Source organism: Macaca mulatta, chromosome 13, assembly GCF_049350105.2.
Source record: "Macaca mulatta isolate MMU2019108-1 chromosome 13, T2T-MMU8v2.0, whole genome shotgun sequence".
Lineage (NCBI taxonomy): Eukaryota > Metazoa > Chordata > Mammalia > Primates > Cercopithecidae > Macaca > Macaca mulatta.
This window is the reverse complement of record NC_133418.1, coordinates 55,426,216-55,442,325: the sequence shown is the minus strand read 5'-3', so window position 1 is coordinate 55,442,325 and position 16,110 is coordinate 55,426,216. Positions and strand designations below refer to the sequence as shown.

At 37.3% G+C, this 16,110-nt stretch overlaps 1 protein-coding gene across 5 annotated transcripts in view; it reads right to left on the bottom strand.

The window, feature by feature from the left end:
• Positions 1-588: 588 nt before the first annotated feature.
• The window catches only part of GFPT1 (glutamine--fructose-6-phosphate transaminase 1), a 65,012-nt gene continuing 49,490 nt past the window's right edge, over positions 589-16,110 (bottom strand). For 4 of the 5 annotated variants that reach the window (XM_015112467.3, XM_015112469.3, XM_077958226.1 and 1 more), the window contains 7 exons: positions 14,087-14,207; positions 13,548-13,705; positions 5,690-5,804; positions 5,316-5,443; positions 4,286-4,453; positions 2,965-3,126; positions 1,350-2,303 (listed from right to left, as the gene is read on the bottom strand). In XM_015112467.3, coding sequence (XP_014967953.3) covers positions 2,259-2,303; positions 2,965-3,126; positions 4,286-4,453; positions 5,316-5,443; positions 5,690-5,804; positions 13,548-13,705; positions 14,087-14,207 — 897 coding nt within the window. In that variant the 3' untranslated portion in view covers positions 1,350-2,258. 5 annotated transcript variants of the gene reach the window in all.

Sequence of the window (16,110 nt, the reverse complement as noted above, 5' to 3'; positions counted from 1 at the left end):
GGCAGAGAATCCATGTTTGTTTGGAAAATATCACTTCTTTGTTCTTAATTTTGGTTTTCGATATTCAGTTTAGAACTTACCCTAGCTTTCAGTAAGTGTGTGTGTGTGTGTGTGTGTGTGTGTGTACACATGTGCTTCATAGAAAGACACACAGAGAGGGAGACAGAGATTATGCACGCTAATGATTGATTTCACACATTAGTTTTAACTTAGAATGCTGAATCAAACTTTAAACTATAAGAAATGCTACAAACCCACACGAATCATGTTTGTAAAATGTTAATATACCAATCATAAGAAATGATACTCGCGCCTGTAATCCCAGCTACTCGGGAGGCTGAGGCAGGAGAATGGCGTAAACCTGGGAGGCGGAGCTTGCAGTGAGCCGAGATTGCGCCACTGCACTCCAGCCTGGGCGACAGAGCGAGACTCCATCTCAAAAAAAAAAAAAAAAAGAAATGATACTATACACACACTAGCTGACTTACACAAAATAATCTTAGAAACAATTAAAGTAGATTAACATAGCTATAATAGCTATATATATATATATATATATATATATATATAATGTAAATAGTGACCCTATTTTATTCTTAAAAAGATCAGGTTTCTAGTCACCATGTATGAAAGTCCTTCCAAATTACCTCAAAATATAACAAATCTTTCTCTAACCCTAATACACAAGCAGAATTCTATGCTTCTCTGGCAACAACAATAACTATTAGAAAATCTTAACCTCACCAAGAAGTTCAAATGAGAAAAGAAAGGAAGGAAAAGACTTAGCTTACTTAAATAATTGTGCTAAATAGCTTACCTTCACAATTTAAAAGTAAAAAACTTTGAAAAAGAAGGACTTCACCAAAAACAGACACACCCTCCTATAGCCTTGAAGATCTGGCCAGAAAAGCTCCATGAAGAAATCATTACTCATAATTTTGGGGGTATCAAATAATAATATTCTACTTTAAATATTTTAATCCAAATTGTCAACTTCCATTTCTGACACCTATAAGCTGAACATACCCCAGTATCACTTTATTTATATCTTCTTTATTCCTAAATATATTTCAGGGGTAGAGCACGGAAAATACAGAGAGAAAAATACCTAGAATGTAATACTAAATTTGGTGGCTATCAGTGTAAAGCATACATACCTTTTTCTGAGCTTAGCCTACCACATATACTGGAAATGATGAGGTCAACGACCTGCAAATCTTCCAAACTATCACAAATAACTTCCAAACTGGCACTAAGGGACTAGTTTTACGCAACAATGCAGTCAAGGGAAGTTAAAATTAACTATAGGAAATTCTTCCTTGTGACAAAGTTTAAGAGAATACTGAATATATCAATATTAATTTAATAGCAGCTCTGTGTTGTGATTTTAAAGAACAAGATAAAATATGTCATTTAGCAGTCATTTAAAAAATAAAAGACTACAGATACAAGGAAATGAAAACCATTTTTAGGAGATGAAAACACAAGTAGGATACCCAACATGTACACATCCCATCTTCAAATTTAAAATCATATTGTCAGTTGTCGAAAGCAGCTCAAATTTAAAGTTTGTGCTACAAAATTGTGCAAATATGTTAAGGATTGGAGACCCACCAATGCACTACTATAATATTTTGCTTCCTAAATTTCTTCCACCTACAGGTAATAGACAACAAGTCTGAGAAACTAAGGCTAACCAAACTTAGATATAAATCCTACCAAGAAAATTTTTCAGTTTTAAGTTTTACGGTTTGATTTAAAAACAAAACAGAAACAAATTTCAAAATAAATCACATCTTCTCTTTATATAACTTGGCAAAACCTTCCCTAACTGTCCAAGTATGAGCATACAATGCCACTGGCTTTAGATACTCCAATTAAATGCACTACTCTTTCATTGGTCTGAATGAAGCATGGTGAAACAAGCACAAATTTTTAGAAACATACTGTCTTCTCACATTGAAGTGGAGGGTCCAGAAATGCAACACCCAGCATTCTTTAAAGAAAATAATGGCTAAAATCTTTCTGATACAGATTCCAATAGATTCCATCATTCAAAGTCCTCCACAAATTACTGGAAAATGTAAGAGGTAACTTCACAAAAATCACATATTGAGTGGAATAATTATAACTGATATATAAATAAGGATTTACTAAAAAAGGCTTCAAGGGGTGATATTTTAAATCAAGGTTTTAAATACAAAAGGTGTCTTGTGTTGCTTAATTGTACAGTTTCGTACATTTTGTACAGATATTCTTCACTCTACAGTCACAGATTTGGCAAGATTCCGTGGGAAATCAACCTGCAAAAAAAAAAAAAAAAAAGCAAGATTTGAGGGATTATACAGACTGGGGAAGGGGGGTTGCTATAAGCAAATTATTTTTGTTTATAAAAACAGAAAACAATACAATCATTAACCATCTTTATTACAGACTACAAATAATTAGATTAGAAAATATAATCACATAATGTGTCCTGAAAAAAACTGAAATTGGTAAGGAAAAAGCATGCTAAAGCTGCCAGTTCACACAGAAAGAGCTACTGTGGTCCTCTACAGAAGTAGTAGCCCTCACAGGGGTCAGTAAAAACAAAAGCACAATGTTTTGGTTGCCACAATGTCTGAGAAACCAGGAACGCTAAAAAGTCTTCAATGTGTGGGACAGTTCCAAACAAAAAAGAACAGTCTTGCCAAATGCCAACAGCTGCCCTATTAAGAGGCATGGGGTTATATTAAGAAAACAGGTGGAGACTACCCAAGGTGAGTCACAATCCTGGAGGTGAACCCCAAGTTCCTTCAAGTTCTATGGGTAAGAAGATGTGATGTAACCTACAAATTGGGCCATGAAAATATAACAGGTGACAGATATTTCTCAAACACTATTGTTAAAAATTTAGGAGAAAAAAATCAGAATGTATCCAGGTAAAAAACCATCCCAAGATTTCTGCAGCGGTAGATGACTTACATCATAGCCTCTCAGCACAGCAAGGTGGAAAGCCAGCAGCTGTAAAGGGATCACGCTGAGAATGCCCTGCAAGCAGTCCACCGAGTGGGGCACCTTGATTGTTCTTTTTGTATTCTTAATGGTCTCAGTATCCTCCTTATCACAAATTACCACAGGCCGCCCCTAGGAAAGAAAATCACACACATACACAACATCACTGGTAGGCAAAGGCAGGGCTATAGCTTATGAATGTGCAAAAACTGCACTGCATAATCCACATGAAGCCTCACTGACAGACTTCTTTAAATTCCTATGTAACAAATCTGAGTGTTATTACTTATAGTCGAGGAAACAGAAGCTTTATGGGATCCAGTAATTTGTTTAAACTCATGCAACTAAGAAATACCAGGCTTAGTACTTGATTGCAGGTTTGCCTAACTTCAAAGCTCAAGTTCATTACCACCACATTGTGCTTAGGGAATAGTATCTGTTAGAATTTATATATAAAGCCAACTGATGTGAAGAAAACTCCATTATATAATATTAAAATAAAATCTAGATGTTAGGTTTCCCCTGAAATATATCACATGTGTTTTTTTTTAATTTATTTTATTTACTTTTTTAGAGACAGGGTCTCACTCCTGGACTCAAGTGATCCTCCTGCCTCAGTCCCCAGAGTAGCTGGGACTACAGTCATGTGCAGCTGCACCCAGCTGAAATATATATTTAAAAATATTTTAAAATACATTTTTAAATGTTTTAAAAGTATTAAATTAAAAAGGAGCAGCATATGTTAACTGAAAGAAGACAGGATGTGGAGACCAAGACCTCAGTTCTGGTCTTGGTTCTGCTCAATATGAGATCTATGACCTTGTTCTTCTCAAAACTCTAAGTATCTGGGTCGGGAGTGGTGGTTCATGCCTGCAATCCCAGCACTTCGGGGGGCTGAGGCAGGTGGATCACTTGAAGTCAGCAGTTCAACACCAGCCTGGCCAACACGAAACCCCATCTCTACCAAAAACACAAAATTAGCCAGGCATGGTGGAGTTCGCCTGTAATCCCAGCTACTCAGGAGGCTGAGGCAGGAGAATCACCTGAACCCAGGAGGCAGACGTTGCAGCGAGCCAAGATTGTGCCACTGCACTCCAGGCTGGGTGACAGAGCAAGACTTCATCTCAAAAAAAAAAACTCTAAGTATCTGAATCCTCACAAGTAAACCTCAAAGGCTGTATTCCAAAGTAAATGAGTTAACACGTGTAAATATGTTTTGTAAGTCATTCAAATAAGCTAGCGTAACTCCCCTCTTTGATCCCCAAGGTGTTCTCACAGTCCCCCGACTCACCTGCCGAGCAACCACTTGCTGAAGAGCATTCTGACACTTGGCGTAAGTGTGATCTCTCATGATGATCATGATCACAGGCATCAATTTATCCACCAAAGCCAGAGGGCCATGTTTCAGTTCACCAGCAAGGATGCCTTCAGAGTGCATGTAAGTAATTTCTTTGATTTTCTAATAGGAAAGAACCAAATTGGTCTTCAGTCCACTTTTCAAAAATCCATGTTTAAGTAAATATTACACAAAGCATCTGATATGTCAAGTCACCGTCTATTTATCCAAAAGTATTAAAGGACCACTGATCTATAAATATATCTAACAAGTTAATAGATCGCTATTTCCATATTATCAACAAGTAATTTGAAGTTTTAAAGCTCCACAAGGACTTTTTAAAGATTTTAGATTATCATGAACATATTCATATTTCTGGGTAACTTTTCTTTCTTTTTTTTTTTTTTTAAAGACAGAGTCTCGTTCTATCGCCCAGGCTGGAGTACAGTGGTATGATCTCAGCTCACTGCAACCTCCACCTCCTAGGTTCAAGTGATCTTCCCGCCTCAGCCACCCAAGTAGCTGGGATTACAGGCATGTGCTACCACATCCAGCTAATGTTTTTGTATTATTAGTAGAGATGGGGTTTCACCATGTTGGCCAGGCCGGTCTCGAACTTCTGACTTCAAGTGACCTACCTGCCACGTCCTCCCAAAGTGCTGGGATTATAGATGTGAGCCACTGTGCCCAGCCTGACCTCAATTAAATTTCTTATCTACAGAATTTAATCCTTATTCATATTTGAACAAATTAACCCAAGTTACTTGCTAAATCCAAGTTTATCATGCTAAAATGTACTCTTTTTGATTTTCACTTCTGAACAGAGTTCTCTGTTGCACTTTCTCAAAGTAAACAGACCACAATGCATAAATATAGAAGCATTTTTAAAAATTCTACCTGTTTCATTCATTTAATGTAAAAGTATGACTATGTGTCAGGTCTGCAAGTCAATGGAATGATATTAATTAGAAATGAGAAAACTTACCAGTGCCCCTTCAAGACAAGTAGCATAATGATAGCCTCGTCCCATTATCAGAACTGACTTCTGATGATAAAGCTCTGTTGCTAGTTTCTGAATTTCATCATCCATGCTCAGTACTTCCTTAATCAAATCTAAGAAGTAATATTAGCAAAAAAAGGACAATAAACCAAACAAATAAAATAACAATATATTGGTAACAACCAACAAAAGACCAGTGTTTCTATTCCTCTGTGCTATCAATCAGTATGGGGTTTTTTTAATACATCAGAGCAAAAGTAGAAAGATCTTATTGACTTGCTTCAAGGATAAGAAGAGAATTTTACCTATTACCCACTCCCTTAGGACAACAAAAGTATAATATATGAGTATCTTTGTACCAGGCAGCCGTTTCAATCCAAGCATGATCTCTTTGCGTCTTTCCTGCATGGAGATCCGATCATCACACATCATAAGGGCGAACATCACAAGGGATACAAACTGGCTGGTATAAGCCTGAAACATCACAAAAAAGCAAGACAATTAGTTGCAGCCGCATCTTAAGAATTTAGAACTTTTAATTTTAAAAAGCTGAAAATAAAATTCCCATTGGTTTTATGGTATACATTCTCTATCTTTTAAAACAACATTAGGGCCAAGCACGGTGGCTCACGCCTGTAATCTCAGCACTTTGGAAGGTTGGGTGGGTGGATCGCTTGAGCTTAGGAGTTTGAGACCAGCCTGGGCAACATAGCAAAACCCTGTCTCTAAAAAAAAATTTAAAAATTAGCTGGGTGTGGTGGTGCACACCTGTGGTCCCAGCTACTCAGGAGGATCACTTGAGCCCAGGAGGCAGAGGTTGCAGTGAGCCAGGATCGCACCACAGCACTGCAGCCTGTGACAGAGGGAGGCCCTGTCTCCAAAAAACAAAAATAAAATAAAAAAATAAATGTAACTACCTTAGTAACAGTGAACTGAATCAGTACTTAGGAAATCACTATTCTCCTTTTCTGAATTTTGAACAAATGACATAACCTTTATTTCTTAGATACAAAAGCCAAACGCCTTATAAATCCATTGAATGCTTATAAAATTCCTAATATCCCTAAGAAAGGAAGGAAAAGATGAGTAAATCAGCATGTGCCTAACCAAATTTAGTTTTTGGTGTAAGTCAAAAGGCAAGTACTTGATAAACTCTCCTTGGAGTACTTGCACTGGTATTGTTGGATTTTTTTTTTTTTAATTGCTTTTTGATTTTCACCTTTGCCTATTGGCTGTTCCTCACTCCCAGTTTTATTTTTTAAGTTTGGCAAAAAAAAAAAAAAAAAAAAAGGAAAGAAAGTACAATTGTTGAAAAGTAAAATTATCTTTACTCTCATCTGTTAATATAATTACATTAATAATATGCTATTAATAACACTTGTGAATATTGCCTTAAAGTTTTTACTGTTTTTCTTTTTCTTTACATAGTTAAGAAAATTAATTACTAGCAGGTACAATTTTATAACTTGCTTTCACTCGTAAATAATAGTACAAGTGTATTCCCAAAACTGAACTGTCAAGTTACATTATAACCTTGATCAGTTTTCATCTCTTTAGGCCTCAGATACCCCATCTGTTAAATGCACCTGACACTTATAAGATTATCATGACAATTAAATGAGACAAATGTAACACATTCAGTTCTGTATAATGCCTGGATATACAGGCTCAAAATGTACTATAAATTTTATTGATGACAGCTTGAACTAAAAGACAATTATTTTCTTAGGATACAGAATTGTACATATTTTAAAACTCACAATCCTACTGCCAACACTATTTTCATTCTTCCTAACTTTATGTGAATGTGAGATGTGCCTGGTTTGTCAAGTACTGTGAAATGTTGAGAATTATCTCTTTAGCAAATTTTTACCATTTTGACTGCTGGACAATGAACCTTCAGTACTATTTTAACATACATATCTTGAATCCTAAAACTAAGCTCTTTTTTCATGTTTGTTGACCATTTATATTTTCTCTTTTGACAACTGACTTTGTTGTTCCTCACCTGTTTTTCAACTTGAGTTTTTTTCAAATTGGTTTTAAGAAGGTAGTTATTGTTATGTCTCAAATATTTTTTCTCATCATGGACTGACCTTTTATATTGGTGTTGACATAATTTTTAGACTCAGATAATCCTTCCATATTCTAACATAAGCTAAGTATTATTAAATTTTCTTACTTCTGTTGTTTTCATTGTTCCTTTTTATTTTTTAGTCTGTTTGAAATTAATTTTAGCGCAAGTTGAAGGAACACTAATTCTATACCGAGATACGTCATTTCTTTACAATCTTTCCATTTAAAAATATAGTATTTTCTTCAATTTGTGCTAGGAATTTAATGCAATTTACCTCTATTTATCACTTTGGCCACACGCTCTAAATTTTTACCTCTATTATTCGTTGTTTACTTTTTTCTAGTAAGTCTTTTTTTTGGGGGCGGGGGGGACACAGTTGTGCTCTTGTTGCCCAGGCTGGATTGCAATGGCGTGATCTTGGTTCACTGCAACCTCAGCCTCCTGGGTTCAAGTGATTCTCCTGCCTCAGCCATCCCAAGTAGCTGGGATTACAGGCACCCGCCATGATGCCCAGCTAATTTTCTTGTATTTTTTTAGTAGAGACAGGGTTTCACTATGTTGGCCAGGCTGGTCTTGAACTCCTGTCCTCAAGTGATCCGTCCACCTTGGCCTCCCAAAGTGCTGGGATTACAAGCATGAGCCACCACGCCTGGCTTCTAGTAAGTTTTTCTTTTCTTTTTTTTTTTTTTTTTTTTTTGAGATGGAGTCTCGCTCTGTCGCCCAGGCTGGAGTGCAGTGGCCGGATCTCAGCTCACTGCAAGCTCCGCCTCCCGGGTTTACGCCATTCTCCTGCCTCAGCCTCCCGAGTAGCTGGGACTACAGGCGCCCACCACCTCGCCCGGCTAGTTTTTTTGTACTATTTAGTAGAGACGGGGTTTCACCGTGTTCGCCAGGATGGTCTCGATCTCCTGACCTTGTGATCCGCCCGTCTCGGCCTCCCAAAGTGCTGGGATTACAGGCTTGAGCCACCGCGCCCGGCCTAGTAAATTTTTCTTAATGGTAGTTCTGATTTTTTTTTAACCAATAGTTATTAAGAAAAACATTTTTATGTTTCAGATATTTGAGGTTTTTACTTACATCTCTTTTATTAAAACAGTAGGTTATTGTGCTGTTATCAGTTACAGTGTTTTAATTTTAGCTTCAGGAAATTTATTCTAAGGGGGGTGTGTGTGTGTGCGCGCGCGCATGCGCGTGCACATGGATTATATGCTGAATTTTTATTACTCTTCTCTTGATAAGGGATTAGTCCATTAGTGATTTCCTGGCATGATGTGGATAATGAGACTCCCTCTATAATAAAATCACAGTCTGGTAACTCCCTATCATCCCAATAGTTAAATGAGACTCCCTGTTTCCTCTTGCTGGACTTCCCAGCCTCCAGCTGCTCACATGGTCCTCCACAACTGCCTCCCTGTACACCTATTACATTCTACCAGCAGATTCTAATCTTTTCCCATAATACTAAAGTGAATTTGAAGTCCTCCACCTCCAAGACTAATGAGCACATCTATACTCTAAATTCCAGTATCTTCCAGTCTACTTCTTCCTACTGTGGTTTACTTTCAATAAATCAACTAATCACAAAATATACTACCAGGTCAGAGGTATCTTGGACCCCTGAGATACTTAAACTGTTTCCAATCCAAACTGATCAGATAATGAGTATTCCAGTTCCTGTAGCCCATAACTAAAAATGTTATTCTACAAACTAGTGTTTGTTTGAACTGAAACCATCTGAACACTAGTTTTTAAGTACAAATACTAAACAGAGCAACTTTAATCCATATGTTTTTCCATTGCATTGCTATTACAGTTTAATTTCTAATTTCAATTTCATATTTTTAATTTCATCAATACATACTAGGAAACCAATTATGAGGAAAAAGAAGCTATACCCTACATTTAGAATCTACTGAGGTTTCAAAGAGTTTACCAGGAAAATGCTGACTCTGAAATGTTAAACTTGGTTTTTCTTTTTGTTCAGCCAAAAACAAAGTTACATTTTTATTTTTTTTAAATCAACAAAAGTCAGCACTTTGGTGAAATTCTAAACACCTGCAATAACATATAAAAACTGCTGAACCTACCATTTATACCCATCAATTACTCCAGAGGTATCAAATTATCCATGGTCTGACACTATGAGAAACTCAGTAAGATCCCTCTAATCCTGACAGTTTTTCAGGCAAAGTTGAGAATTTATAAGCAAGATCACAGAATTCTACTAGCTCCATCACTGGGCCCACGGATTAGGATCAATAATTAACTATTTGGCCAGGCGCGGTGGCTCACGCCTGCAATCCCGGCACTTTGGGAGGCCAAGGTGGGTGGATCACGAGGTCAGGAGTTTGAGACCAGAATGGCCAACATGGTGACACCCAGTCTCTACTAAAACTACAAAAATTAGCCGGGTGTGGTGGCGGGTACCTGTAATCCCAGCTACTCAAGAGGCTGAGGCAGGAGAATCGCTTGAAACCAGAGGGCAGAAGTTACAGTGAGCAGAGATCACACCACTGCACTCCAGCCTGGGCAACAAGAGCAAAACTCCATCTCAAAATAACAATAATAATCATAGTAATAATAATCAACCTTTTTCAACATCCATTAACATAAAAACTTTTATTTGCCATCTGGAATGGTCTGTGACTAAATAACCCAAAACGTATTGTAAGTAGCTAAACCCAAAATGTCTAAGACAGTTGAATAAAATTACTTTAGAACCCAAGAAAAATGAAAGTAATACTAAATTGCCATACTTACTAAATTTTTTAAGAGTCATTTTTGAAAAAAATTAAAGTCTGTACTAAAAAGACGCTAATTTGTCTTATACATGTGGTAACCATTGCGGGTAATGGGTGAAAAGTACATAAGACTTCTCCGTACTATCTTTGCAACTTCCTGTATAGTTATTTTAAAATAAAAAGATATTTTTAAAAAATGCAGTAAGAACGAACTACTGACACAAATAACAACACAAACAAATCTCAAAAACTTTAGGCTCAGCTGGTCCAACAGCAGAGGGTCATCAGAACTCATTAGCGTTACTAAAGTTGGTATACAATACCTCACTGCTAAATTTAACTGGTTTTATTTAAAAAACAAACTTCGGGCTAAATGAAAGAAGCTAGACATACAAAACGTGTCATACAACTCCATTTACAAGAATTTTCTGGAAAATGCCACAATACAGCAAGAGAAAACAGTAGTTTCTGAGTATGAGGCTGGAGGGTAGGTGTGAGGATTGACTATAAAGAAACACAAAGGAATATTTCAGGTGATCATCTTCTAAAACTGGATTGTGATAACAGTTGCACAGCCAAATGAATTCACTAAAACTGTACACTTAAAATTGGTGAATATGCTATGGTAGAAGCTAGATGGTGGGTATACCAATGCTAATGTATTATTATTTTTTTTAAGATAGGGTCTCACTCTGTCATCCAAGCTAGAGTGTAGTGGTATGCTCATGGCTCACTGCAGCCTCAAACTCCTGGGCACAAGGGATCCTCCTGCCTCAGCCTCCTGAATAGCTGGGACTACAGGCATGCACCACCATGCCCTGCTAATTTTTGAATTTTTTATAGAGATGAGGTCTCACTATGTTGCCCAGGCTGGTCTTGAACTCTTGGCCTCAAGTTGTCCTCCCACTTCAGCCACCCAAAGTGCCAGGATAACAGGTGTCTCATAAACAAAGGAATGAGAAATATAAAATATATATATTTCCCTTGGCAGCTCACAATTCCAGAAAAGATTAAGTCAATGGCATCCATCCAATCAAACAATCCCATACCCCACATACACCACGTTGTAGCCCTTGTTTCACAATCTGTTATAAATAAAGAGGCTCTGAGATTCCAATCCCCTAATCAAATCGTTAAGTGCTACTAAAGGTGGCTGTCATTTACTCAGCAACAGGATGGAAACTCAAGTACAAACATGTAACACATTTTAATTACCACATGGAGAAAATTCAAGTTTTAGCACTCTGTAAATTATAGTGTTAGCAATATCAAAATACCCAAGAAATAAAAATCTCACTCAAGAGTTTTTATGCCTATAACACCAGCACTTTGGGAGGCGAAGGTAGGCAGATCATTTGAACCCAAGAGTTAGAGACTGGCCTGGGCAACATGGTAAAATTCCGTCTCTACAAAAAAATACAAAAATTAGCCAGGCATGGGTGGTGGCCTGTACCTGTAGTTCCAGCTACTCAGGAGGCTGAGGTGGGAGGATTGCCTGAGGCTGGGAAGGCCCAGGCTGCAGTAAGTCATGATTGCACCACTGCACTCTATCTACCCTGGATGACAGAGAGGAGAGACCCTGTTTCAAAAAAAAAGGGCCAGATACAGTGGCTCATGCCTGTAATTCCAGCACTTTGGGAGGTCGAGGCAGGCAGAGCACTTGAGGTCAGAAGTTCGAGACAAGCCTGGCCAACACAGTGAAACCCCATCTCTACTAAAAATACAAAAATTAGCCAGGCGTGGTGGCAGGTGCCTATAATCCCAGCTACCTGGGAGGCTGAGGCAGAAGAATCGTTTGAACCGAGGAGGTGGGGGTTGCAGTGAGCTGAGATCGCGCCACTGCACTCCAGCCTAGCCAACAGAGTGAGACTGCATCTCCAAAAAAAAAGGAAAAGAAAAGAAGAATTTTTATGTAAGAATCACAAACTTTCTACAAAAAATTCTCTATGAGAATCTTTGAGGGAAAAACTCAAATGCGGTTATGCACACCTTAACATTGTCTTCCACAATTCTTTAATTAAACTCAAATCCACCAATACCCCAACATCTTATTAGATAATCAGCAAGAAATATCAAACTTAAGCAGAAAAATACTGAGAAAACAAAAATGTGAAATCATAAAAAGTAACACATTGGGCAACATATAAAGACCAGGTCTTTTAAAAAAAAAAAAAAAAAAAAAAAACTAGCCACACACAGTGGTGCATCTGTAGTTCCAGCCACTCAGGAGGCTGAGGCAGAGATCACTTGAGCCCATGAATCTGAGGCTGCAGGGAGCTATGATTCCTGTCACTGCACTCCAGCCCCAGCCTGGGTGACAAAACAAGACCCTGTCTCTAAATAACAAACAAACCTAAAACCGCCAAAAACACCTGTGGAGGGATAACATCTCTTATATTTATACAACTTTCTAAGATTTCCTATTTTTATTAGCCTCCTAAATTTATGCATATTCCAATTCCAAAGAGCAAAGTAGTCTTACTAGGCTTTCAAAAAACAAGACAGCACCTTTAAACCTCCCCAGAGCAATATCTAAAGAGAAACAGATACTGTCATACAATACTCATTAAAAAAATTTTTTTTAATTGCCAAATTTTAATTTTTTTTTTTTTTTTTAGATGGACTCTCGCTCTGTCACCCAGGCTGGAGTGCAGTGGCATGATCTCGGTTCACTGCAACCTCCACCTCCCAGGGTCAAGTGATTCTCCTGCCTCAGCCTCCCGGGTATGCTGGGATTACAGGCACGTACTACCACACCTGGCTAATTTTTGTACTTTTAGTAGAGACGGGGTTTCACCATGTTGGCCAGGCTGGTCTTGAACTCCTGAGCTCAAGTGATCTGCCCAGCTCAGCCTCCCAAAGTGCTGGGATTACAGGCGTGAGCCACCGTGCCCGGCACTTGCCAAATTGTATACCAAAGGTGTATTCCTCCTTACAAATTTTCAGAGGTAGTATGTACATTTTTACATTATTTATTAGAAACCATAAATAGGTAAATAAAAATTCCAAAAATGGTTCAAGTGGATGTTTCTAATTTGTTACTTTTCGAATTCCAGACTATACTTCATAAAAGAAGAGGATGTTATATACTTGTTATGTATCTTACTGTGCCTAGCAGGAGGGCAGTAAGTGATAGACAAGGATAGCCAGCAGAGACCTTTTCAAAATGGACTTACATTATATACATAAGTCCCTTTTAAACTCTAAGATTAGGAGGAGGGAGAGAATGACAAGTCTTTTATCTAACTGACCCTTAAGTCCTACAGTATTTACAATGATTAGTAAAATGTGTGAGTTCTGTAACTGTTAAAAAAATAAGACACAGACTAGTCTATAGACTAGTCTGCTTCACTGACACTATGATTAAATAATCATCAGAGAAATAAGTCAAGAATTTACCTTTGTACTGGCCACACCAATCTCAGGACCAGCATTAATGTGAACTCCACAATCTGTCTCCCGTGATATAGAACTGCCAACTGTGTTTGTGATCCCCACAGTTAAAGCTCCTCTCTCCTTACAGTACCGAAGACCCATCAAGGTATCTGCTGTCTCACCTGTGCAAAAAGTAGGACAAGCATAACACATACAGAACAGTTTTAGCATATGCTGTTTCTTAGCAGCAAAAACAAATTGACCACACTTTCAACAATATTACTTGTTTTAAATAAAATACAAAACATCCATTTAATAAATTTATAAAACTTTAATATGGGCTTGTCAGCATCTCCCTTCTGTCACTGAAAATCCAGCTCTTTGAACATAAAAGGTGTTCATTTTTACTAATTCATAAAGAATTATGTAATATTAAAATAAATCTGTGTTCGTCAAGTCATCTGCAATGCCAGTTTATCTTTAAATATCAGCTTTTGCCAAGATATGCTAGAATTATGAAAAGAATCACTTTCCTTCCCTTTAAGTCTTTAAAATTAACACACCTGATTGACTAAGGAAAAAGCAAACATCATCTCGAAAGACTGGTGTGTTTCTGTCCAGGAAGTCACTTGCTAGTTCCACCATCACGGGCAACTCAGTCAGCTCCTCAAGAACTTGACGTGTCTGCAGAGAAAAGATTACTTGGTCACAGAACTTTCCTTCAAATACTCTTTCATTGGACTTCTTTGGATTCAATGTATAGTTTTTGCTTTTTCTGATTACAAAAATGACATGTTAGAAAATAAAAACAACCTAGATTAAAATATTTTTTTAAAAAATCAAAATCCTACCAATTGAGATAAGCACAGCTAACATTTTACCATCAGTCTCTTTAAACAACTATGTATACATTCCTTTTTTTTTTTTTTGAGACGGAGTCTCAGCTCACTGCAACCTCAGCCTCCTGTGTTCAAGCGATTCTCCTGCCTCAGCCTCCTGAGTAGCTGGGACTACAGGCGTACGCCACCACACCCAGCTTAGTAGAGATAGGGTTTCACCATGTTGGCCAGGATGGTCTCGATCTCCTGACCTCATGATCTGTCCACCTCGGCCTCCCAAACTGCTGGGATTACATGCGTCAGCCACCGCTCCTGGCCACATACATTCATATAAAGCAACATACTCATACATATAAAACATTGTGAGAAGTGGAAAGGGCATGGTTCTGAGTCAGCTTGTATGTTATCTCTAACTACCCAATTCCTAATCTTTAAAATGAAAATTCATGTAATACCCATGTCAGCGAGGGTTTTCAAATCAGATAACAGATGTACAAATATAGAGAGAAAAATTAAACACTTTAAAAATACAATGTATTCATAAATAGGACCATTTCCCAAAAGTAGTCAATATATTTTAGAAATCTTGTTTAAGAAGGCTATTTTCAACCTTTGTGGGATGGGGTAGAGGTAATGAAGTAGGGAGCAGTATTCCTCTGTGCAAAAGGTAGCTTAACCTTCATTTCAGTAAATTTCCATTCTAATTATTTTTACACTAAACATCAGAAAATCAAAAACAACAGAAAAATTAACTTTTAGGCAGCAAAAACTTTAAGCTCAACCAATGTATACATTTAGTGTTGCTTTAATTCTAACTCTAGAGCTCACCTATCCTGACAGCCTTTCACCAGCCTCTTCAGGCAAGTGGTCCTGCCCATCTCTCACCCATCTCAGCTTTCCTCCTTCTCAGCAATAAAGAACTTAAAGGTGCCATTATTTCATAGCCCTTTAACTTGCACTTGCCCGCAAATTTGAGCAGAATCATTTTATCTGGTTCCCCAAAAAATATTAAATAACTTTGATTTGGCATTTTTTAACAATATTACATCATGTAAAGAAAGTCATTGAAGATAAAATGCTCCTTTTATTGTTCTTTTCCACTAATATATTTTATTCATTATACATTAAGTTACTGACACTAAAATGCTAAATGTTTTCCTACAAATAAATGTAAACCAAACCTTTTCACCCAGTTTATAATATAAATGTTACACTGGAATCATATTCTTCAAAATAAAAAGATGGGGAAAGAACAGAAAAAGATAGAAATCTGGAGGCTTACCAGATATTTAAAAGTAATAAACCCCAAAAAAGTAATCTCAAGATTTATCTATGCTAATTAATAGTTTATTCTTTTAGTTGGGGCAACTATTTTTTTTTTTGGCTAAAGATGGGGTCTTGGTTTGTTGCTCAGGCTGGAGTGTAGTAGCTATTCAGAGGTATAATTATAGGGCACTGTAGCCTCGAATTCCTGGTCTCAAGTGATCCTCCTGCCTCAGCTTCTGAGTAGCTGGAACTACAGGCACACAACACTGCACCCAGCTGCAAACAATTTTTTATAAATACACAAAATGACATATTTCCATCACAATAGAGTAACTTAATGCTATAAATTCCACTGAATGCAACTACAAAACCTAGAGAAAATTAAAATTTTGAAAAGCATACTAAGTAGGCCATACTTAAATCATTTATGCCTAGTGTTCCATCATTGGAACACTAAGCTTGTGGGAGTTATTTATATCCTA